This window comes from Psammomys obesus, unplaced genomic scaffold, assembly GCF_907164565.1.
Source record: "Psammomys obesus unplaced genomic scaffold, mPsaObe1.curated_primary_1811, whole genome shotgun sequence".
NCBI lineage: Eukaryota > Metazoa > Chordata > Mammalia > Rodentia > Muridae > Psammomys > Psammomys obesus.
In genome coordinates this window covers 1,417,168-1,441,941 of record NW_026593895.1, presented here as the reverse complement: position 1 = coordinate 1,441,941, position 24,774 = coordinate 1,417,168, and the positions used below count along the sequence as shown (strand labels likewise).

At 52.3% G+C, this 24,774-nt stretch overlaps 1 protein-coding gene across 7 annotated transcripts in view; it reads right to left on the bottom strand.

Moving 5' to 3' along the window:
• Positions 1-421: 421 nt before the first annotated feature.
• Positions 422-24,774, bottom strand: part of Mgll (monoglyceride lipase) — a 178,169-nt gene continuing 153,816 nt past the window's right edge. For 6 of the 7 annotated variants that reach the window (XM_055617409.1, XM_055617408.1, XM_055617410.1 and 3 more), the window contains 6 exons: positions 22,487-22,623; positions 20,975-21,085; positions 16,340-16,423; positions 11,229-11,318; positions 5,454-5,669; positions 422-3,119 (listed from right to left, as the gene is read on the bottom strand). In XM_055617409.1, coding sequence (XP_055473384.1) covers positions 2,994-3,119; positions 5,454-5,669; positions 11,229-11,318; positions 16,340-16,423; positions 20,975-21,085; positions 22,487-22,623 — 764 coding nt within the window. In that variant the 3' untranslated portion in view covers positions 422-2,993. The remainder of the gene's footprint in view (positions 3,120-5,453; positions 5,670-11,228; positions 11,319-16,339; positions 16,424-20,974; positions 21,086-22,486; positions 22,624-24,774) is intronic. The other variant, XM_055617411.1, reaches the window with a different exon arrangement.

Genomic DNA, 24,774 nt, shown 5'->3' with positions numbered 1-24,774 from the left:
GGGGGACACCCTGAAAGCAGAGCTCTTAGGTCAGGAAGATTGTGAGGGGCACGCCAGCAACTGACGCTCAGGTCCACCCACAGCCAGGAAGCAGGCATGGGTGAAAACGGGGTTTGGCCACACTGGGCACCCAACTCGACAGCCACAGAGGAAGCAAGCCGTTGAGCTGCCTGAACACTGGGGGGTTGGGGACAGGAACAGGACCCAAGGGAATCAATCTACGCTGCAGCATGACCTCCCCAAGAATGGATGGGAGAAGAGAAAATCCACACGTCCAACTGGCAGTTGGCCCTGGAAGGGCTCCCGAGTTCACGTCAGATGACTGGCATACGACTCTGTACTGCTTCCAGAACAGGCCTGTGGCTCTCTTAGCAAGGGGGCCGACGCACAGGAAGAAAGGCCAGGCGGGCAGACACGGGGCTCTCCAAAAGCACGTGGTTTATTATGGTGAGCTGTAGTGCACACCGGTTTCTTTAGTAGTTCTAAGCCGAGATACAGGCTCCCCACTGGGAGTATACCTGGGGAGTGACTGGGCAGGTGACAGTAACAAATCAGTGTGCCACTGTGATCCTTAGAAAGTTACATTAGCAGTCAGGAGAGAAAGGGAAGTGTGAGGTGGCCTAGAGGCAGGATGTGAGCCCTGTTGAGTTAGAGCATCCCCTGCTCGTGGTGGTCCGCAAGACACCCAAAAGTGGAAGGGGCCATGGTGGAAGGAGGCTGCTCCCCCATCTCTGAGGAGGAACCGGGGCTTTGTGGTTGAGATACCCCACTACCTGCAGGTGGCACCCTTTCCTAAAAAGCTTCTCAGGCACTAAGTCCATCCTTGTCGGAGGAGGCTCTATGTTCTCAAAAGTGCTTGGTTCTGGTTCTCACTTCCTTCACCAGGGAGGGCTCTCAGTGGCCCCTTGCTGCCTGCCACCTTCTTCAGGCCAAGCCTTGTGTGTCCCAACATTCTTTGCACACGCCAATTCCTCTGCATCCTGGTGATGGGGTGACTGTGGTGCCCCGCTAGTCAGGCCTCCTCCGGTGCCAAGGGAGGAGTGCACAAGGCAGGGCCCTATGCTGGTCCTGATTTTGTCCTGCAGGGACATGAGGCATCATGCCCCTGGCCCCTCTTCCAGGTTTCATTTCAGATCACTTCTCCCCCTTTTAGTGTTAGTGATTCTTTAACCAGATACAAATGCATCTCTAAATGAAGTCATGCACAAAAGCAGCCAGCCCAGGTGCTGGCGTTTGGTTTGGAAAAGTGGCGTTGTCAGCATGTGCTTTTGGGAGCAGCTCTGGGTGGCTCCTGGTGAGTGTGCCGGATCTGGGTGCAGGGGCACAGTAGTCTGGAGTGGGTCCTTTGTTTTCTTGATGGAGAGCAGGAATACCCCATGCCTGCCTGCTGCTGCCCAGGGCTCCCTGAGCAGCAGGAGTGCTGGCTGCCCCTCTTAGCACTTTATGTCTTCATTTTCTAAAGACAAGTGGAGCCAAGAGGGGGCTCTGGACAGCTCCTGGGCCCTTCCCTGCATGCAGTGTTTGGGCCCTGCTGAGGAGCACAGTGACCCTATGACCTGTAGTAGGCGGCTGGCTTCTGATTGCCATACATGGTCAGGGCCACTGGAGAGGGCAGAGGGCTCTCCCCAGGACCTAGAATGAACTCCAGAAAGAACAGGGTCTCTGTTGGCAGGTGCCTCCTCCAAGACCATAGGGCCCTGGATTCCATCTTCCTGGAGGATCAAGGGCCCACACAGCCCCTCCTTCCCAGGGTCCTATGTGCACTAACAAGACTCCTGAGGTAACTGCAAGCCCCTCTGTAAAGATGAAAGTGCTCCAAGAGGGCAGTGAGCCCCAGTTATTGCTGGCGCTAAGTGAGGCCTGGGGCAGGCCTCAGCGGGCACCTGAGAGGACAGGGGGCTCGGACTTCACTGCCCCAGGGTGTGGCCTGGCCATCCTGCTGCAGTCTGGAACGGGTTGCGGACAGCTGTGGTCCATGTCTGCGGGTAGTCATTGAGTACTCTGTGCTGCCCTGGGCAGGCAGCCAGCACCACAGGAGTTTCGCCTGCCGCCAGAGGTAGCTGTGCTACTGGCAAGCAACTCCTAGTGGCTCTGGACAGAAGGACGACCCAGGCCACAGTCCTTCATCCTGTGACTTCTCTACAAGGAGAGCCAGCAAGTCCTCAGATAGGGGGCCGGGGCCCTTGGCAGACTGGCCCTGTGTGTGGTTACCAGCTCTTCCAGAGCTATCCAGGCGCCATCTGCCCTCCCACCCACCCATATAATCTTTACTTTAGAATATACCATATATATTAAACAATGATCTCTGAAGCCACCTTCCTCAGCATGGAGTACTTAGTGACCCAAGAAAAGGTGCCTTTCTAAATACATACATCATGCTGTGAATGAACAAACCCCCAGCAGGAGGAAGAGCTGGGTGGGGAGAAGAGCTATGCAGGGCCACCCTCCCCTCCCCCAGCCTGGCTTCCATCTGAGAAGTTCCTGACCAGGTCATAGAGTGGCTGCCCATTTTGAGGAAGGGCATGCCCTGGAGGGGCATGTGAGCCTGCTAAGGAGCTAGCTTTGGGGACACAGGACACCTCATCACATGCCAGAGAACAGCCAGTCAGAGAGGACTTGGGATAGGAGGAAAGAGACCTCTGATTATTGCAGGCTGGGACATGGGACTGCGAGCGAGTCCCTGAACCCCACAGGAGCTGGGAGAGGTGGGCAGATGCTCCATTTTTTTTTTTTTTAATTCAAAGGATATCTCAACACAGTCTCTGTGTGGAAAATACCCTCCTTCTTTCACAAAGTGCCTACCCCTTAAGGTGGTAGATCAGTGGCCAGTAGCCATATAATCGACAAATTATCTTTTTTTTTTTTCTTCCCCAAAGTAAATTGTACTGGGGTTTCCTCCAATTTGTGATTTTTTTTTTCTTTTGAGCCAGCCAGCACTGCCCTTCCTCTGCCTGCTTCCCCCAGACCACGAGCTGGTTGCCTGACCAGCACGCTCAGGGTGGACACCCAGCTCCTGCCACGGCTATCCTGTGAGAGACCCATGTATTTATTTCATGGAGGACAGAGTTGGTTACTTCTGGAAGCTCCTTGTGGAGAACGTGGTAGGCACCTTCGTACATCTGCAATCAGGAGAGAAGGGGAGTTAGAACCGGCATGAAGACAGGCAGGGGACAGAAGCGCACAATGTCACACTTATGAGTTCATTCTGCAGTTATTCCCAATGTTCCCCAACCTTGCTTTCAGATAGAATATTGCCATGTCCCTTAGGCTAGCCTTAAATGCCCTAAACCACAGTCCCACCTCGGGCTCCTGGGCAGGTATGAGAAAATAGTATGTATCAGCTCTGCCCTGCTCCAGCCAGCACCTTCTAATCATGAATTACAATTTCGCAACAGTCTGGACATTCCCTAATATTCCCAGGGCTCTCCAGCTGCTGGTGCAGCTTCGATCTCAGACCGTTTCTAACAGGAAGCTCTGTCCATCTTTACACCCAACCTTCCATCACCCTCTCCCAGTTCTGCACCCCCTCCCCCATAGCAGTGGCCCTTGGATAGGTGTCTAGGGATCTCACTTGCCATACCCAGAGACACTTGATGCTTGCCTATCTCTGGCCTTTCCAGCAGTGTCCAGAGGCAGACCAGTGGCCCTCAAACACACCGTGTCCCTGTCCTGCCCTGGTCAGCTCTCTCTCTTGCGGGTGGCTCTTACAGTCCCAGAAGGCTAGTAACCACCGTACTACATGGCTGACCAGGATGCCCCTGTGGTCAGCCCTCCAGAAGTGAGACCTACCAACTTGCCAGTTGCCTTAGGATTTCTTTCTGATGTCTGCGGGGGTCACCCATCTCAGAGGGGCTCTGCAGCCCCCTTGTTTTACAGCCCTGAACCCCAGGAGTATCTTTCAATGTTGTGTAGAGCCATCAGCATATCCATCACCCCCGGCCACTGAGTCCTCTGTGCTAAGGGCACTCAACACAGCACCAGGCCAAACAGGACATAGTCACCTAACTGCATCTGCACCCGACCTATCCTTCCTCCTGTCTGTCCCTCCTCCCTCTCCCAGCCTTGGGAAACATCATTTGAGTGTTAACAGTGTAGGTTCACACATGTCTGTAACAGCATGCCACTTCTGGCTTTCTGAGCCTGGCTTGTTTTGCTTTTTGATACATCCTCCCGAAGCCTGCATGGGGAGCGGGTGCTCACCCTTTAGGTGGGATTGTGATCCAATAGGCACAGGTGTCTCTGTCCGAAGGCCACACGCTTGTTTCCACACCTTGGCTGTGAACAGTGTTTCTCATGGCCTTCTCCCCCTGGGCCAGCCTTATTCTCACATCTGTTGCCTGTGCCAAGACCAAAGGCCCCCTAGCCAAGTTTCCCTTGGTCTGGAATGTTCTACCATGGCTACTCTCCCTTGTCAGTTCTTGGATTGCTTGCTCCATGGGAGGGAAGTGCCCTGACATCCCTACATCCTGCAGCCCCTGACCCCCGACCACAGCCATTCTGAACATCCATCTTCTTTTTGCTCACCCACTGGGCTGCAGGTTCCAGGGGAGCATGAGCCATTGTCAAACTGTCCTCAAGACCTCTACAAAGTCGGAACCCAATAAACAGGAGTGGCAGATGCAATGGGTGACTGCTGAGTAAGCGAAACGCTAATTCTCCTTGTGAGCTTGGAGCTGGGCTGGAACCCAGGGAGTCCCTGAGTGAGGCAAGAGTGCCACTACTGTGCAGCGCCATGGCCAAGCCCTGGACAATTCGCAAAGGTACGAATTGTCTCTGCCAGGTGGTGCAGGGCTGGGGGAGACGATAGACTCAGTCTGAGGATCCCAGTTCCGATTCCGACTCCACCACTGTTTAAAGCCACCTAGCTGTCTTCATATCACAGTGAGGGTGTAGGGCAGATTCTGTGACACCCCTGTCACCGGCCCAGTCCAGAAGCCTATCAATGTAGGAGCCTGGGTGTGTATGCTTCAGTTTCAGGGACACATACTGTCTGGTGCCCAGCAGGGCCTCACCTCCTAGTTCAGTGGGACAAATGAAATGTTGATCTCGAACACCTTATGTCTTAAAAGCCACTGGGGGGTATGATTGTTCTTTGTGTCAAACAAAGAACATCAGGTTGTGGCCTGCCCCCACCACAGTGCCAAGCCCTGCAGATAACCTCAGAGACCTGACTCATCCGAGTACCCCAGAACCTGCACTCTCTGTTTCGTGGCCTGAGCACTGCCCACCCAGAAGTTTGCATAAGACCCTGTCGCCTGTGCCCAGCTGCAGGCTTTTATTTTCCTTGCCCATACCATCAGATTATTTATTCTCTTCCTCAGTAGAGGTTCATTCTTGTGAAACGGTGAACTGGGGACCCATGCTCATTTGCCTCTAGCCCCTCAACACTTTTCCCCTGCCAGTCTGGTCTGATCCCTCCAAGACTCCTTGGGACATGGTCTCCTCTTCCTCACCTTGAGTGTCTTGTCCTGACTCCTGGATGATTCCATGAGCAGGTAGGCACCTTTGCTGTCACACAGCCGATCAGCTGAACCCTGCAGCAGCAGGAATGGCAGTGTCAGCTTGGGCATGGCGCGCTCCACCCTTGAGACAGCATTCATCAGCTGTATGCCAAAGCACACCTTCACCCCTGCGCGGCAGATGAGTGGGTCGGAGTCGTACTGATCAACCTGAGAGGAGGAGAATCTGTCAGCTTGTGGGCTCCCAAGAGGGTCTTCTGCCTGCCCAAGGGTTGTGGTGACCGGCGGTGTGTTCAGTGACCCCCTCCCCCCGCCAATTCCCCGAGAACGTGGGTCTGAACTGTGCTCTGAACTTCGGCACTTAGACCTCCCAGCATGTCTCACACAGCTCTGGCTCGGCATACATTGAGGAGCAGGTCCAGGACCCCCAAAGTCTGAGGTGCTCAGGTACCTCGCATAGCTTGATACATTGCCTGAGGAGAACCCACATACCCTTTCCTGTGCTTTAGTCATCTCTAGATGCTTGTCATATGTAGGCCAAGGTCAGGGCTACAGAAATGCTGGGCTGTGCAGAACAGATAAGAAATGGCTGTTGGGAATCTCCCATGTGGAGTCCAAGGATATGGAGGGCTGGGTGCCTACATAAGGGCCTGTAGAAAATTTCCAATACTAAGTTGGGTTTTTACAAATATAAACAGCAACATAGCCATGCATGGTGGGAGGTCAAAGCAGGAGGAGCTTGAGTTCAAGGCCAGACTGACCTTGTTTCAAAAAATAAATATGAAACAAAACGCAAAAGCACCATGTTATCTACTTGGTTTATCTGGCTCAAGAGTGGCTCTGAGGGCACTGAGGATTAACGGAATGGTGGGTTTTCTTGCGTCCTTGTCTCATCCCCAACTCTGTCTGTCTATGTGGGGTGATTGACAAGATGGGGTAGGAAGCCCTTCTCCTCTACAAATCTCTTAGGTTCCCAAGAGCAGGTGTGAAGCCGTGATGGCCCCAGGGCTTACTTTTCTCTGTGCAGCTAGACTCTGTGCAGGTTTGGGACAACCAGATGGCAAGCCCAAGGCGAGGGGAAGTGAGGGCTGCTGGACCTGTTAGGGAAGGGATCTCTGAGCCTGGACCTAAGTTCTCCCATTTCTGCTGCCACCCATTCAAAGGCCTGGCCAGAATTCCAGACCCATGTAAGAAGGGACAGGCTGTCCTGCAGTCACCCTGACATCCTGGATTCCTTCCCATGCTGGCCGGGGACTGAGCCCCGCCAAGCTGACCATTTGTGATGAGCTGCACGAGACGGATTAGACACTTCTTGCAGCTGAGCTGGCAAGAACCCCACAGAGCCAGGCCATCTGTTCATCAGGGTAAGAGAGAACGTGAGTCTGAGAGAGCAGCGCAGGGCAGTGTGGAGAGAGCTGGCCATACACCCAGGCCACCACAGGTTTTTCAGAGTCTCTAGGGAGCCCTGGGTGAGAGGTCCTGAGACCACCATAAGAGTTCTAGGCTTAGGGTTGGCCAACTCTTGATGGCAATAGCGAGAGTGGCAGCAACAGTTGTGCCACCATCAGAAACACACCTTGGGCAGATCCTGGTGCTGGAGGTACCACTCAGGACTCCACTGCATAGCAAAACAACAGCTGCCACCTGAGCTCCTGCAGATGGCACAGATACAGTGCCCCACACGAATGCAAGGCTCTTATTACCCCTCTGAAACTGGAGAGGAAACTGAGGCACTGACAAGTCTAGTGGCCCATGGGCATTGGGACCACAACTCCTTCCTGTTCTCCTTGTGAGAGCTCTTGGTATTGGGCAGGGTACAGAACCTTCCAGATAAAGAGTACACATCTCAGCCTCCTTTACAGGTAGGTGTGGTCATGTGACCACATCCTGGCCAATAAGAAGCTAGTTAAGCAGCTGTCTGTATGCTTTGGGTCAAGGGCTTGCTTTATTCTCTAAGGAGTGAGAAACATTACCAAGGCAAGGGTCAACCCTAGAAGTGCTTAGCAATAGAAAGGGTGCCTGGACTCCAAGAAGGCATGGGCCAGAGGAGGGGACCAGCTCCTGCCTGCCATATTGCTGCTTCTGGATCTGTTCATGCGGCATCTATGCCAGTCTCTCCCAGGCTCTGAGGATGACGACCTTGTGGGCTCCAAGCCCCCTGCTGTACTGAGTCTGCTATTCATATCCTCACAGAGGCTTCATCCTGCTCCCCTGGAGTGTCCCAATATGCTAGGTCCCTGAGGAGTCTACTCCTGGGTTTAACTGCTTCATGGCCCCAGCCACTTCCTGCTCCTGTCTTTGTTTCTATTTCCTGGTCACACAGACTTTGTTTACACACTGGCACCTTCTGGGCTAGGAGCACAGTAGTGCCAACAAGAAGCTAGTTAAGAAGCTGTCTGTATGCTTTGGGTCAAGGGCTTGCCTTATTCTCTAAGGAGTGAGAAACATTACCAAGGCAAGGGTCATCCCTAGAAGTGCTTAGCAAGAGAAAGGGTGCCTGGACTCTGAGAAGGCACAGCACCCTTAAATGAGGGCAGATCATAGAATTATAGCTGGGACAGAAGGGAGGGAGGCACAGAAGGGAACTAAGTAAAAAAAAAAAGTGTGTGTGTGGGGGGGGCAGGAGATATTTGGCAAAACTGAGGGAGGCCCCAAATCCTTTGATGAGGTCACTGTGGGCTCTTTTTCTCTCTCTGTGGCTCTAAGGGTGGAAGTCAGGGCTCCAGGCATGTCCTGGCTAGCATTTTGGAAAGGTTTATGGCTGTCAAGGCTAAGGATGGCATGACTATGGGCAGGAGTGACTGTAACCATGTAGGGTCAACACCTGGCTAGGTATCTTCCTTCCTGTGAGGAAGCAGGGCGATGGGCACATGCAATGTCTATGTAGCTCTCATGGCTGCATGTGGCTCACAGTGATTTTAAGAGCTGCGTGTGTGTGTGTGTGTGTGTGTGTGTGTGTGTGTGTGTGTGTTGATAGCTACAATTTTGTTTCTAGTGTGTGACTGTCAAGTGCATTTGGCCCGAGATGAACCTGGGCTCAATCCTGACTTCACTAAGTGTGCTGTTTGGGTGAGTGGTTTGCCTTCTTTCTGGTCCAAGCTTTCAAAAACTGACTCAGGGAAGGTGTGGAAATAGCTTCAGGAAGTACCACAGAGAGTAAGACTCAGGGGTGGCCATTGTGAAGTGGTGCTAACGGTGTTGTCATCCAAACAGGGAGCCACCCGCTTCCCCAGAACCTGCCTTCTGGCCTTTACCCTGTGCTATCTGCTAACGTCCTTTGCTCCGTCCTCCACCATCCTGCGTTGGACAGTTACGGGAGCACTTGGCTTGGTGTTTTGAGGTTTTCCTAGCTGTTGGGCTCCATGGGAAATGGGCCATTTAAAGAGGAACCTTGAGACTCCTGCTGTGTGCTGCTGGGTGGCACCTCTTCTTCCCTTGGGTGGGTGGAGTGGCTATTTTTAAGGCTCAGAGCAGGTTCAAAGGCAGCAGGGAGGCAGAGACCCTACTGAGGAATGGGGGTGTGTGTGGCTCTTGCACCCACCTGAAGGCAGAGATCTCCAGGCTGCCCAGCACCTCCAGTTCTATGTCCCCAGCAGGGAAACACCTTCAGCTCTCTGGGTGGCCGGAAGGACAGAGGTGGTAGATGGGAACCATGAGACCTGTGAGCTGCCCTTCACCGCACCCTTCATTTTCCATGAGACATCAGAAGTGCTTTGCTGTTCTTTCAAGAGAGGGCCTGGAATAATCTCGATTTTCCTTCCTTTCTCTTTGCCTTTTGTGCACTAAGACAGGCAACCTGACTATTTGGTGCAGATTTCTAAGGCAAGTTCCTGTTCGCCCGTCTCTTTTGGGCTCACTAGCCAGCTAGCACCCACCCAAATTGGACCCATTATTTGAGATGCATGCAGGTCAAGGAGTCCCTGCCTCCCATGGAGCTTGTCACTATCACAAAGGCACCCAGAGTGGGCTGCGTGGCCCAGCACAGCAAACGGAACAGGTTCTGAGATCTATATAGGAGCTGGAAGGAGGCACCAGCCCAAGCACAGACTGGCTGATCAAACAATTTCATCTCCCAGTTCTGCCCTATCCTGCAACACTCATCACTCATCACTCATCACTCATCACTCACTCTCTCTGAGCCTCACTTTCCTCCTAGGTTGAGCTTGCCCAGACCCAAATCCAACTTCTGTTGGCTGCCTTTGGCCTTTCTGGATCTGTGTTCAAACATTCAGAAAGACTGAGAGCCACACAAGCTGCCCCCCCATCACCCGCAACCAAATTTGGCCTCAGAATGTGGGCTTGAGAAGCACCACACGTTTTAGAATAAAGCTGTGGTAAAAGCTTAAGGGAAGGTGGGCAAGGTCCTCACATCTGAGGCCCTTAGGCTTCCTGGAATGCCCTCCCCCTGCCCCTTCCCCACCTGAATTTTCTTCTTGGTGGGGAGGGGTGTGTGGCAGAACCCAGGGTTTCCTGCAGGTAGATGAGCTCTGCATGCTAGGCTACACCCCAGCCTCTCACCTCTCTCTTACGCAGCTGGCCCCACAGGCTGGGCTCTCCACCCCCTTGCATGATGATAAAGGCATTTTCAGCCCCAGCTCCCACATGTGTCCCTGCGTGGAACCTGAGCAGGAGGCCAGACTGACTGCCCAGGAAAGCAGGCTAGACCCCTGGGTTGTCAGGAGTCTCCGGCAGGGGAACCGGGTCCTTGGGAGCCTGTGATTCACTCTTTCAAGCTTCCACCACAAGGAAGGAAACTGAGGCAGAAGAGTCGGCAAACCAAATTTGCTTAGTTGTCAGGGTAATTCTGGTGCCTTTCCACATCTCAGGGTTTTGCTCCTTCAAGCCTTCAGGTTTTCAGGCTTGATCACCAGTGGGAACTCCCAGCAAGTTCGCAGGCTAGCCCAGCAATGGGAACCCAGGCAGGTCTTCTCACTGCAGGCACTGTCTGTGCACCTATAGCAGGGGTCTGTCCTTCCTGCCACCGTGATCCAGGCACCTGCCTTCTTTTCACTCAGCCCACAGTCTAGGTGGGGCTAGCCCTACCCACTTCCTGCAGATCCTCCGGGCTTTACACACCTGACAAACAGAGCTAGCCTGGGGCATCTAAGGGAGCAGCACTGTGTTGTAGGAGGCTAGTGGCTCCTTTGCCTTTTCTTGGGGACAGCCTGGGTGGGGAAGCCAAGCAGGGGAGCTGGTCTGGGAGAGACAGATAAAGGGAAGGTTCTTACAGAGATTTAGATCCCTGATCCAACTGTGTCTGAAGCCTTTATTTCCTGTTACCAATAAATGCCCTCTTGTGCTTAAATCCCGCAGTTTATTTTTCATATTTAGGTACACATCACATGTGTGGGTGTTTGTAGAGGCCAGAAGACAGTGTCAATCCCCTGGCGTTGGAATTATAGGTAGTTTGTAAGGCAACGGTGTGAGGGGTCCTGGGAACCTAACTGGGGTTCTCTACAAGAGCAGGAAGCTCTCTTAATTGCTGGGCCGTCCTCTACCCCCTTAAATCTCTTTGGCTTGGGTTTCTGTCACTTGCAACCAGAGAGACCTGACTAAGCACACAGCATGTCCTCCATCAAGCTCTTTTCAACTCTCCACCTTCCCTATCCCCTAAGGCAAGGACAAAACTCTCTTCCCTGTGTTCCTATCACCCCATCACTCAGAGAAAGGGCATCAGAGCGAGGAGGAGAGAGCAGACGTCCTGTCTCCCTGGGACCTGCGTTCACCTGCTTATTGCCCCCAAACGCCCCTTTATCTACCCACACTTACCTCCGACTTGTTCCGAGACAGCACGCTCGAGTCGATGCGCCCCAAGGACATGTTTGGCAGGACAAGATTGAGCACTTTGGCAGCAAGGACCTGGGCAGGGAGGCAAAATCAGGGTCATGAGTGCAAGCCGTCCATGCTGGAGGGCTAGAGTAGAGCCCGGGCGAGGAACAGGCACCCAAGATGAGCGCAGCAGCCTTGGTGCTCGGCCGCTCCTGCTGGCACGACCGCCAGGTCTGTCTCCTTGCTGTGGATTCTGCTCAGATACAAGCACACACCAGGCATAAGGGTGAATTACTTTTGAGGGCCACTGGTAAAGCTGCACCCCTGGATGTGCCCCTTCCCCAAGACGACACAGCACAGTCAGAATCACTGGATCAGCCGCCAGCGAGCGAGCGAGCGAGCGAGGGACATGGGCAGCTTGGATCAGAGAGAATCATTTGCAGGTTGTGTTCTACCACAACATGGAAAAGAAACCGTCACCAGCCTGAACAGGAAGTTCTGAGTGGAGAGAAGGAGCTCTGTGTCTGATTCCCAGCTCCGTGAGCCAGGAACGCAGGCTGGGACCTCAGTACTGAGCTCTGTAGGCACAGCTGCCAGTGGGGACTCTGTCATGTCCCCAGAAGGCCCACTGCGAAGGTTAGTTACTCTCTTGTGAAAAGGCTCAGGATACCACACAGGCCTAGACCTGATTTGGGTCTCAGCCCAGCATCCCCCATTTGAATCTCACATATCCCCAGGAAGGCAGAAGACCCAATCTTGCACGTCTGCCTTCTGAGAGAGGCTGTTTAATATCATGTCTGTAGTGAGTGCAGACACTTGGGGCGAAAGAAGCTATTTCAAAAGTGAGCTGTGAAATGCTGAAATTAGAACCATGGGAGCTGGCGAAGGGTAAGTTCTTAGGAAGTGTGGAGGGCTCTTGGCGCACAGATTGGTCTCTTGATGGTGGGTAAATTGTTTGTGGTACGTGGGGCCTCTGTGTTAGGTAGCCTCTTTCTAGGTGGGCCTCTGTGCTAGGCAGCCCTGCCTTTTGATGTTAACTGAATCCTGTGAGTAGGGCTTAATCCAGCATTTGTAAACACTTTTTATTGGGACCTTGAGATACTGGGACAATGGAAGCTTGGCTTTCTTGTGGTCATCAGGCCTGCATGAAGACACATCTGTCCATTATGTCCTGGGGCCTGGACTGTCTGTCCCTCCCTTTCTGTGTCCATCTCTCTCTATGTTAGTACCCGAAAGCTCTCGTTTTCCTTCTGATGAACATAGCAGCCACTGACATTCTCTAGATGATGCTGTAGCTGGGCCTAGCCAGGCGCCTCCGCCCACCTGCCTCTTCTGTACTCACAGTCCTCCAACAAGGACCAGGTAGAGTAAGGCCTGCTTTTCCCTAAGGGATGTTGTACTGGAATGTACTCTGAGCACCATGTCATCATCTGCTTGTCCCCAGAGGGCACGGTCAGCAACTCCTACCTCGGGGGAACACCTTAGCCTGTTGCATTCTGAATGCATGCTGGCACCAGGCAAATAAAGGTGATGGTTACTGCTGCTACTAACTCAAGTGTCAGAGCCCTGAGCTCAATGCTGGACAGCCCAGCGCAGACACAAGAGAACTCCATCTGAACACAGTATGTGGGGGGCCAACAGGTTACCCTCTGTGAAGCCGCCTGGGGTGTACGAGTTGTGTATGAGTGTGCATGTATGTGTGTGTGTGCTAGTGTACTTGTGTGAGTCTCTGTCTGGTGTGTGTGTGTGTGTGTGTGTGTGTGTGTGTGTGTAAGAGCTAGCTTTTAGGCAGCAGCTCGGCACACATGCAGCACGGGAAAGGCTTGGGGTCTGGGAGTGCTGACAAACACTTGGGGGAAGTGTTTGTAAAATCCAAGAAGTGAGGGATTTCTTGAGAGCCTGAGTTCCGGAGTTAGGAGCTGTGCTTTCAGAAGCTACAAAATCTAAGGATGAAGGAGAAACAGCAAGCAAGGTTCAAAGAAGCTGTGGGCTGCAGCCCCGTGGCCATCACTGGATTCAGACTGCAGCAAAGGGGCTGGCCATTGCCATAGCCTCTGTTGGAAGAAAATATAAATGGGCTAATAAAGTTCGTTGTTAAAACCTATAATTTTGGGGGCAGTGTTATCTAACCCGCTATCATAATAAAAGACACAGACACCTGAGTTTAGAATAGCCTTATTTTACCTGGGGCTGGGCAGATATTACCACCTAAGCTATCTCGTTATCTCCCAGCCCGTCCTATGCCATCTGCTTTAATCATTTCGATCTGGGCTGCTTCCCATCCATAATCCCAAAATACTTGCATATGTTCTTCATCTGGGCCAATTCTCCCCATGCAGAATTTCCTCCTGGTCCACGTGATTCTTTACCTGTCATCCCATGGTGACCCTGTTCTTTCTTTTTCATCCCGTACCTGTCTCTTTACTGTGATCCCTATGTCCCCAAAGCCCTCAAACCTTAGCTCTGCCTTCCCAGGTGTAGGCCTTTTATTCAGCCAATCAGGAATGATTTCTTAGGCAAGGTTACAAACATCATGTGGGTATACGTGAGTGTCTGCTTGTAAAGGACAGCAAACAGACCTCGGAGAGCAAAATAATTCACAATCAAAAATAAGGACAGCCTCCTTGAGCAGCACGGCAGTCCAATGGCAGAGTTGCTATGGGGGAATCTCCACGCCATCATGAAGTCTCATGGAACTGACTTCTAGACACTCCGCTGGTCTCCACGACTTCTGCCCCAGCTCCCTGAATCCATTCAAGGGCTGAGAGTTATCTCACTCTATCCCTGATCAGAGGCTGCAGCAAGGTCCCAGGCCACAGGAGGACAGATTTATTTACACCACTATCCCAGGCACTGTCCCCTTCTGCCTGATCCAGATGACTCTTTGCCCACCCTCAATGCCACAGCCACAGCCAGGGAACATCTAGCTACCCACCGCAAAACCCTTCCAGCAGAATGGATCAATCAATTGATAGATCAGTTGATCTCTACTGGGTCACCACAGGGAGCATTTGTGGATGCCATGGTTGACAGTTTGTGGTACAGGTGCTCTTAGCTGCATTCATGGGGGACAGTGAGATGGGGGTCAGTGAAGAGGGACAGCAAAACAGAGAAGCAGAGACTGCCTCAGCACTGGCCCTGCAACAGGGGAAGAGCACTCAGTGCCTTTTCCAGTTCAACAGAGCCACCACCAGATCCCTCTCATGCTGTGTGCCATCCAATTCATGTGACTCTGGGCACGGAAGTCCTGTTCAGGATTGCTCATTGCACAGAGACAAACCAACGTGCTGCTGGCTCCTCCCGAGACAAAGTATTGATGCCCCAAGGTGCTGAGGCCTCCGCCCAAGGCTCTCAAGCAGACACTGAGGTTCAAGATGGAGATAAGGACTGGGAATGGCTGGAGTTACAGAGAAGGGGCCTTGGTGTCAGGGAATCTGCCTCCAGGGGAGAAGTACTGTGAAAACAACTCTATCCTCTCGCCATTAAGGAGGAACACTTGGGCAGCTAAAGGAAGCTTTTGTAGAAAACTGGGGGGTTGAGGGAGAAGTCACTACTCCCCAAGATATGTTGCTTTTCAAAACAGACTGCGCCCCACCCCCCTGAGATGAACAGTGGAATGTGGCCTCACCTCCTTTTCCAATGGAGGCCCAGTGGGGAGGTGTGGTAGGAACACACTGGACCTTGGCGTGGATGTGGGAACTGGTGCCATAGTAGCCACGCTCGAATGCAGTAGCTCCTGCCCCATGAAGTTACTGTGCTAGCCCCCAGAATTGGGGGGGGGGTGTTCTGCTAAGCACCGCCTCCTAACAATGAATGTCCAGTGCTGGCTGTTTAGATGAAGACGCTGGTGTCCTAGCAACAGGACTGGCTTCCCACTCACAGACAGGGATGAGGGCCATCGCCTGCAGGGATGCAGCCTTTTGTCAGGGTCTGCCCCACAGGATGCCACCCAGAAAACAGAAGGGTCTCAGTACATTGGTGGCTGTGGGACATCTGGGTACCAGCCAACCCTGCAGAGAGACTGGCGATGCTCAGCGCGGATGCCCCATTCCTGGACAGCCATGGAAGGGAAAACTCTGAAAGAGGGGTTCGTATGTGCAGTGCAGTGATAGAGTTAGCTGTCAATTTGACAGGGTCTACAATTACCTGTGAGCTGGGCCCCTGGGGGTGTCTTGGTTGTTAGACTTGAGGAGGGAAGACCCGCCTACTGCCGGTGGAGCCGTTCCCTTTTTAGGATCCCTGACTGTATAAAATGGAGAAGGGGAGCAATGTGGAGCACTAACAGGCAAGCATCCCCTGGATGCTCTCTGACTCTTGGCTACGGATGCAGTGTAACCAGCTCCCTCAAGCTCCTGCTGCTGTGTCTTTCCCACACTAATGGACTGTAGCCTGGAACTGAGATCAGAATAAACCCTTTTTACCTTAAGTTGCTTTTGTCAGGATATTTTATCACAGCCACAGGAAAAGAAACCAAAGTGAGTGTTGTCCAAGGACCTGACAGCCCACTGGCCACAGATACCCAGGCCTCTCCAAGAGCTCTGACCTCCCTGGCCTGAGGCAGGACCCTGCAGACCCGGGCTGAAAGCTCCTCACTGACCCCAGTGTGCAGGCAGCGTAGGGGTCCTATTTCAGCCCCTGCTGCTGGACAGGCTCAGATGCTCACCCAGCTCTGGTCACCAGCTTTCTAAACCTGCATGGTAACATTTCTAACAGGGCCCACTCGAAGGGGAGAACATCTCTGGACAACAACAACATCATGGCTTAAAGAGATACACGTACTTTATAAAGTAGCTGCTTCCACCAACAAATCAAGGCGGGCAGAGATCTGTTCCCGAGACACAGGGCATCAAGCATATGCACGAGGCAGGGATGGAGGATGGGAGGAGAAAGGCAGTGGAATGATGCTGATTGGATAAAGGACAGCAGGGCTGTGATAACACTCAGGCGCAGAGAAGGAAGGCAGCACAGCAGATCCCACAACTGGAAGAGCCAGGGATCAAGGTTGCCAGACGGTTCTGAGAAGCAGGTGTGATCATATCCCTAAGCCTCGGCCACAGCAGCAGGCCTAGCTACCGATTGCCCCAGGAGACAGAGGGTGGGGTTGTGCTCACCCACAGATAGAATGCAAATGGCATCCAAGTTGTCATCAGTGTGGTCGCCTTTTCAATAGGGCTGGCCTTGTTCTTGAAGTTATCCTGCAGGTTGTGAAGACAGCCGCGGGGCCCAGCTCACAATGAGGAGACCATGAGCTGCCCGCCTTCCCCACCGCCCTAACAGGCAAGTCAGACCCAACTTGGTCAACTTGGGTGTAAAGTCGGGGTCTGACTCCTTGGGGAAGTCTCTTAAACAACTTTTGTTAGCATGTGTTAGCATATGACCACCACACAACATGTTGGGTTTCACAGACTTTTCATTCGTTTTTACCACGTCTTTTGCCTATATTTCCTCCTCTCTCCTGCTCCCCACTGCCCTTTCCTGCTGAGCCCATTCCTTCCTCAGATAGTAAGTACCCTTTCTGCTTTCACAGTGTGTGTGTGTGTGTCTGCGTGTACACGTGTATGGGTGTGTATGCATGCCTGTGTTTATGTGTCATGCACATGTCATATGTGTGTGTGTGCATGTGTGCTTATTCATGCATGTGTATCTGCGAGTTACCTATGTGTGTTCTTCATTTTTTTTTCAAATGGGGACAATAAAGTCCCCTCCCCTCAAGGATTCCTGGGGTGTTTCCCATGACTGACCCCAGCAGAGCTTGTCCCTTGGTCCTTGCTGGTCAACTGGATGAGAAGCAAGCAGCGCCCCTAGTGGAGACTCTGGGTGTGTGTGACCTGCAACTTTTGTGTTGTTTTTTGAGACAGGAACTTACCCGGTAGCTTGGACTAGCCTTGAACTCACCACCCTCTGCCTCCACTTTTGGAGAACTGGGACAGCAGCTTTGCACTCCTATGACTGGCTCTGTGGGTGAAGCTGTACAACCCATGATGTAGGCCCTATAAACAGGAACACTTTTCTCCCACAACGGTGGCTGCTCCCCTGATGAGCAAGGCCTGGAGGAGGGGGGAAGTCCTGAGTCCCTGTCGTACCCTGGGGACAGCTCTGAATCAACTGCAGTGCCTGTCACTGTAAACAGCAGAGACATGCATAAATGCCTTTATTGATCCGAAAGGTCTTAATAGCTCCTCTGATCATTTTTAAGCTTCTGCCAGAACTTGTGTGAGAGGTAATTACTGCTCCTTCATTCTAATGTGGTTCCCCAAAGCTGTCCTGCATTCAAGAGGCCACAGGACGGACCCTTCTGTGATCCGGCAAGGCTCTCCTAGGGTAACCTGAGGTTGTCTGGGCGAGAATGCATCTCTCTGTGGGGTTGTGCCACAGAGACTTCTAGTGCATTTCCAGCGGCCCGGAGCATGCTCTGATGACTTTGGGGTGCCTGTGGGCCTGAAGGAAAATCTCATCTAGATCTTATGGTGGCTTCCCCACTGGCTCATGCAATGCCCTTCACCTGTAGTCCCCCTACTCCATATCCCTTCCAGACCACTGGAGTCCAGTGACAAAAACAGCCTTGGGGTGTTCAGATGGGAAGTAGGATCTGGTCACAGGAAGCTGACCTCGGGCATGTTTTAGGGTGAAAGGGGCTCACTGGCTCAAGCTGACCTCGAGGAAGATAATGGCCTCATTTCCTGGCCTGCGAATTGGGAGTTATGTCACGTCCTTGCAGGTGTTGTGGAAGAAAAACAGTGTCCTCTGTGAGACAGGTCTCACAGAGCTTGCCCTTTCCTTACTTTGTCTAGAGGCCCCCCAGAGCTGGAAACGGGCATCCTAAAGCCCTGTTTAGGACCCCAGGGATCTCAGGCAGGAAGATGGTCCCAACAGATGACACCCCCAGCAGCCACAGCCCAGCCCTGCCCAAGAGTTTTGCCTTTCCTGAGGCTCCTAGAAAAAGAAGGGATCCTAGAAGACACATGAGACTATTCAAGGCAGCAGCCAGCACTGGTGAGCCCCTGAGACCTGTCCTCCAAAATTTCAGTCTCTAAATTTCTACTGCTGCCGTTTTCCCTATGAAACCACTTCCTCAGCAGAGAGTGCTTGGGCACTGCTGTCTTTGTCCTTAGTCTCTTCCCCGGGCTAAATATATCCCAGCTTGTCTGAACAGAGTCTCGGTGTAAAAAGCAGATGGTGGCGAGCTTTTGGTGACTGGGCATCCTCCCATCCCAGGGGTTAAGCAGTCACCTTCACATGCCCACAGAACATGAAGACTGATGTACGCACTACCTGGGGACCAGCTGAGGGTAGGGTCTTGGCTGAGGGCTGCATTCTGAGGACACACAATTTCTCTTCCTGTGCTGTATTCCACCATGTGGGTCCCACATTCATGCACCGGAAGCCAGTGCCCACCACCAAGTGGCATGCCCCATTAAATGAGTTCAGGGATCCATGTGGCTCTGGGACTACCTGCAGGACATCCTGAGGGAAGTTGTCCTCCACCCCACCCTTCAACTGTAAACCCCATCCCTCAGAGTGGCCTCCTGGGAACCCCACCTCCACTTCATTTCCGGGAGCACAGAGGCCGCAAGCGGCGGTCCACCTGAGGCTCACAGGAGCAAGCAACTGGAAAGTGGAAAGCTGAAGTTTGCTCGATGGGGAGCCCCAAGTAAGGGTCTGTGCCCGTGGGAGGCCCTGTTTAGATTCTGATGGGGAACGACCACCAAGGCATTCAACAACAATGACACAGTAAAACCAAACTCCTCGGAGAACAAGCAGCCCAGCCAAAGGAACACGGAATGATATCCCCTAAGATCCGTGAACAAGTCCCCATCTGCGGAAAGAACAAACGGCGCGTGTGCATGCCAGCTCTATCCTGGATGCTATCTCTGACAGCACGGCTGCTGACCCGCTCCCCCAGGCCGCTTTTTCTCCATACCCTTTTCTATCTTTTGACACTTGAACTTTGTACATCATTCTTTAATATTTAAAATTACACTGGAGAGAAAAAAAAAAAAAAAGATGTGGTGGCCCTCTTTCAGGGAGCCTGTCTGAAGGCGAGGCCGTAAGCGGAGAGCAGCCTCGTGTCCCCGGCGGGTGAACCAAGGAGTCACTCTTTGACTGTGCCAGTCAAAGACAACACAGGCCGAAGCCTGGGGCCAGCAACAGACGAGGGGTTAGACTGGCCCTCACCAGGCCAAGGGAAATCTAATTTGTCTTGGTTAATCAGAGGAGACCTGTGTCCCCCTAGAGACCCCGGCTCCTGATTTGACAAGGTGATCTATTAGTATCAAGCCTGAAAGGTCAGCAGCCCAGAAGTGTGGCTGCTGCTGGTCCTAAATGGAGCCCCACGGGACCCCAGGGGGAAAACCTCAACGGCCCTCCTCTGAGCACAGCTGCTATAGTGCACTTTATCTAAAAGGTTCTGTGGATTTTCTCTAAGGGGAAAACCTTCACTTTCTTCTCTGTGAGGGGCATCCCCGCTGGGGCTCACACCCACCACTCTAGGGCTAATCCTGGCTAGACTCCCTCTTCCCAAGCCTCAGTGTCCCCACCCACGGCACACCAGTCTTGCCTCTTCCCTACTCTGGGACTGTGTGGGTGGACACAGCTCCCACTTGGCAACTCCTAACACTGTTGGGAGACTCCATGATGCACTGGACACAGGTCTCCAGAATGAAGCCATGAGAACGTGGCAGAGCCTTCCCTTCTGACCTGTCTTACTTGCTGTCTTTAGGAAAGAGCCTTGGGCTAACTTGGTCTTGTCTCACAGAATCAGGGCAGATGTGGAGAAGTCCACACCTTTTGCATCTTTCCATGATGCCACTGTGCTCAGTGCCTTACGTGCTGCCTGGGGACCGCAGACAAATACCGGGTTCCACTGAGTGGGTCCCAAGAGATAGGGGCATAAGAGGCCACACTGGTATTTAAACAACCCCCCTGTCATAATTTGCTGGTTGAGAATATAGGCTGCCCCGTGCACCTGGACGCAGGACACAGCACCTCACCTTCACCCCTCTCCAAGCATCCTGAGAGCTGGCTCAGGCCACAGCAGCCTCTGCCAGAGCTGGGGCACTCTTTGTGGCACACCATAGTGGTGCTCCACTCTCTCTGGGGTTCTTATGCCTCCTGAGGACAGACCTACACTCAGGGCCGGTCAATAGTCCCTCAGGGCTGGCTACTGGCTTTGGCCCCTTTCTTGGGGCATGGGAGTAGATACAGTTCTAGGTGCCTCGCTGCCCTGTTCACCTTCAAAGGGAGTCAAAGCTCTAGCAACAATGGCAAACACGGATCACACGGCACATTATACCCACAATGCAAAATGATACAACTGTCAGTCAAGGCTGGAATTGCTCAGGGGTGGAATGGAGCAGCCAGGAACAGGATTCTCAGCCCCAACTCCACTCAGCGTTTTCTTTCTGCTGAGGCTGGCAAACATTCTGTGACAGCAGCCCATGCTTGCGTGGGATTTGTCAGCAAACGTGACTTTGCCAGCTAGAGAATGCCTGTAACCTTTCCTCCCCTTAACTTTGGCCCGCACAACATGCACAAACAGGAAGGCTTTTTCCTTTGTGTTTGGGGGAAAGACACACCTGACTTCAGAACTTAGAGAGCCCTGGTGACTATCTGACGTCAAACCTGTAACACAATAGTGTCTGAAGTTCAGGACTGTCAGTAGGCCCTTTGACACAGACTCCAGCTATAAAGGAATGTATCATGTTCCGGAAGATTCAGGACCCATAGTGATCCCAACTCCTTCCTACCTTGAGGGTTGAAGCAGATTCTGGATTGGCAAGAACCAGGGGTGAAATCAGGACCATGCCAGAGAAGTGGGTTGGTCTTTCTGCAGCCGCTAGGATGGAAATGGCACCGCCCTGCAAGGCAAGACAGACAGATTGGCAGCAGCCTCTGAGCTGACCCGACTCCCTTACCCGTTTCCGTGCTGGCTAAGATCCCAAGAGCAGGCCTGAAACAGACTTCATCTGCTGGCAGATCCCTTCTTTCCTTCCATAGTTCCTTCCTTTCCTTCCTTTTTCTCCTTTTCTTTTCCCCTTCCTCCCCTTTTTCCTCTCCACTCCCTTCCCTTCTTCCTCTCTTTTCTTCTCTTGCCTTCTCTCTTCCCCCTTCCCTTTTTCATTTTCTTTTGAGACAGAGTATCACTCTATAGCCCAGGCTGGCCAGAGATTCATAATTCTGCTGCAACCGCCTGAGTGCTGAGATTACAGGAGTGAACCACTGTGCCTGGCTCTGTGAGTTTTTTATTGCACATTTTTTCCTTCTCTGGGTTTTCTAAGGACAAACATTTCAGACAGATACAAAGAAGGTTCCTGCTTGTGGGCCACAAATGTAACAACACATTGCTTTCTAGGCTCAAGCCCAAAGGCCAGTAGCCCCACATTTATCTATTCTGACAAGCTTTATAAGAGTTGTTTCCTTTCTTTAGGGAAAGTCCAATTATAGTAATAGGTGGACAGACACACACACACACACACACACACACACACACACACACACACTATATATATATTTTTTTTTCTGGTTCAGTAATGATTCCAAAATTCAGGTTCCAGGAAAAATACCCAGTATTGAGTGAACATGGATAGAGCAGGAGCAGGAGGCGGGGGAGGGAAGAAAAGGAGGAGGAGGAAGAAGAGGAGGAGGAGACAGAGGCAGTCTTCTCTCTTTGAATCCCAGAGGAAATTGACAGCAAGGCTTGCAATCTCCAACACTTACAGGGACCAGGCAGGCAAGAGCCGTAAAGGCAGGCCAGGCAGGCGAGAGCCGTAAAGGCAGGCCAGGCAGTGCGGCAGTGCCCTGTAGAGTAGTCCTGGGTCTAAGCAGTTCTCGGGCCTATGCTAGCTTTCCTGCTGGGATGAATGGCCTGGAGGCTGCAGATGATGGTGGTGGTGGTGGTGGTAGTGGTGGTGGTGGTGGTGGTGGTGTGTGTGTGTGTGTGTGTGTGTGTGCAGGTCATCTGAGATTAAGCTTGGTTGGTTCTTGGCACTCAGAGGTCTCAAAGGAAAAGGGACTCAGACCGCTTTCAGGACTGTCTCCTGAGATTCTGACTCTCCCTGCCATCCCTCCAGCCCTGAGCAGGAGGGATGAACTCCAGGACCTAGTTCAACTCCCAAGTGCTGGGGGTGCAAGGACTCCACAGACAGGGTGTGTGGAGAGGACACTGCACCCAGGCAGATGCCAGAGGGCAGACGGGCAGAAAGTCAGGTGGCCTTCTGGGGACCAGGCTTGCTTTGAACTCCTCTCTGTGGCCTGCTTACCATGGAGTGGCCCAGGAGGAAGACGGGGACCTCAGGGTAGTCCTTCTGGACGGTGTCCACGTGCTGCAGCACATCTCTGACAAAAACTTGGAAGTCCGATACCACCATCCTCTCTCCCTCACTCTGCCCGTGGCCGACTGGAAAGAAATGGGAAAAGGGTTTCAGTGTTACTCTTGGGTGCCGCATGTTTGCCACACTGTACCCTGTCCAATCACGCCTCTCCTTTGATCACAGAGAGCTTAAGGAACTTGCCTCGTGGTACACAGCTGGGAACACCAGCCAACACCCTCACTGGGAGGCAGTTTTCCAAGGAAGAAGGAGGGGGCAGGCACACTGAGTAAGCCTTAATGAGGCTCAGCTACCTTCCTGGGGTCTCCAGCTCTTTGCCCCTTCGAGCTGTGCCTGGCTCGCTGGTGGCCATTGACCAGGAGTTTTTGCCTCCTCTCTGCAGCAGCGGGAGAAGGATCACACACCAAATCAAGCAATATGGTCAAGGTTGCTTGACAAAAATTTCCACAAAGCAGCAATAAAACTAGGCCCCACCTTTCCTCTTTTGGGTTTGTCAATCCGTCACCTATCTGTGCAGCTCATCTCCCCTTTCTCCTCCACTCAGGGCCTCTCCACTTTTTCCCTTTGTGAAGGGCATCGGTTGCTATAGAAACAGCTGCTGGCAGCTATGGGGAAACTTTGGAAACTCTAAGATGGACCAACTTCCAGAGAGGGTGCCAGCACAGGAGGCCGCTGCTGCACCAGGCTGCCAGGCGCTGGCAGTGCTGCTCACAGGCCTGGGCCACCTCTCCAAGGGACTTTGCAATCTTGGGACAAAACTTCTCTTTCCACAGCACAACTGGGGAGGGCCCACCAAGCCCAAAACCAAACTGGCTGTCCAGACCCAAACTCAGAGACCCTGCTGTAGTCAGATCCATTTGCTACTGATGTCCCTACCCTCCCAGCTGCCCAACTGCCTGCCTTTCTGTCAGTGTGACTGGACAGTAGCCTTACCACCTTCAGAGCAACGCTTCCAAGTCTCCTGCCTGTCTAGGGCTCCCCCACTTTAAAACTCACTACATTTGTGATAAGTGTGTGTCATGGAAGTGTCCCCACATTAGCCATTAGTACCCAGCTCAATAACACTGAGGATGTTTGCAGAGTCTGGAGTCTACCCTTTACCACCAGGACATTGCCGTCTTCCCTATAATGGAAGACTTGGTATGGCTTCCATCATGCCTTCTTCCCCTTGCTGAGTTCCTAACTCTAAGAGTAGTCCTGTGTTTGCAGATGGAAAATTTAGAAGGTGATCAAGTTAAAATGACCTGCTGTGACTGATGTCCTCATAAAAAGAGGAAATTTGGATGTCGAGACACAGAGGGACAATTATGCTGAGAGTACAGGCAGCTGGTACCTGCAAGCTGAGGAGAAAGGCCCCACGAGAGACCACACCTTCACCCTGAATGTCTAATAGCATGGGAAAGAAGCGCTTGTTATCTTTATAAAGGCCTTATTTTTGTAATTATTTTATTATTATATATTAATCAAATATATATGACATATTTGAATATTCTATTGTGTCTCTGTGGGAGTGAGGTATGTATGTGCATGCAGGTGCCCTCGAGTCTAGAAGAGAGTGTCAGGCCCCCTTGGAGCTGCAGTGACGGGCAGCTGTGAGTTGCCCAGCATGGGTGCTGGGAATTGAAACTAGGTCCTCTGCAACAGCAGCAGGGCTCTCAATCGCTGAGCCGCCTCTCTGGGCCACTTAGTTTTTATTTCCAGGCAGTCTTACTAAACTGCTGGCCTTGAACTCTCCCCGTAGCCTAAACAGATCTTACTTTGTAATCTTCCTGCCTTGACCTCCCGAGCAGCTGTGAACAGAATCATGGTTCTCCAATCCCAGCCTTATCTGTGCTTTCTATATTCATTCCTTAGATATTATGCGCTTCATTCATTCACACTTTTTTTTTTTCTTTTTGAGGGAGTCGGGGAGAGGTTTCCAGACAGGGTTTCTCTGTGTAGTCCTTGCTGTCCTGGAACTCACCCTGTAGACCAGGCTGACTTCGAACTCAGAGAACTGTCTGCCTCTGCCTCTTGAATGCTGAGATTAAAGATGTGCACCACCACCATCCAGCTCACACATTCATTTTTAAGGCAAAAAGTCTCGTAATTCACAAATTAAAGTGACATAAAGTTGGGCACATGGTGTGATGCTCCTCCCTGCTCCGCCATCTTCTTCCCACTCACCCACTGTAGTATGAAATATTTTATGTGCCTGGCCCTTTAAATGATCCTATGCC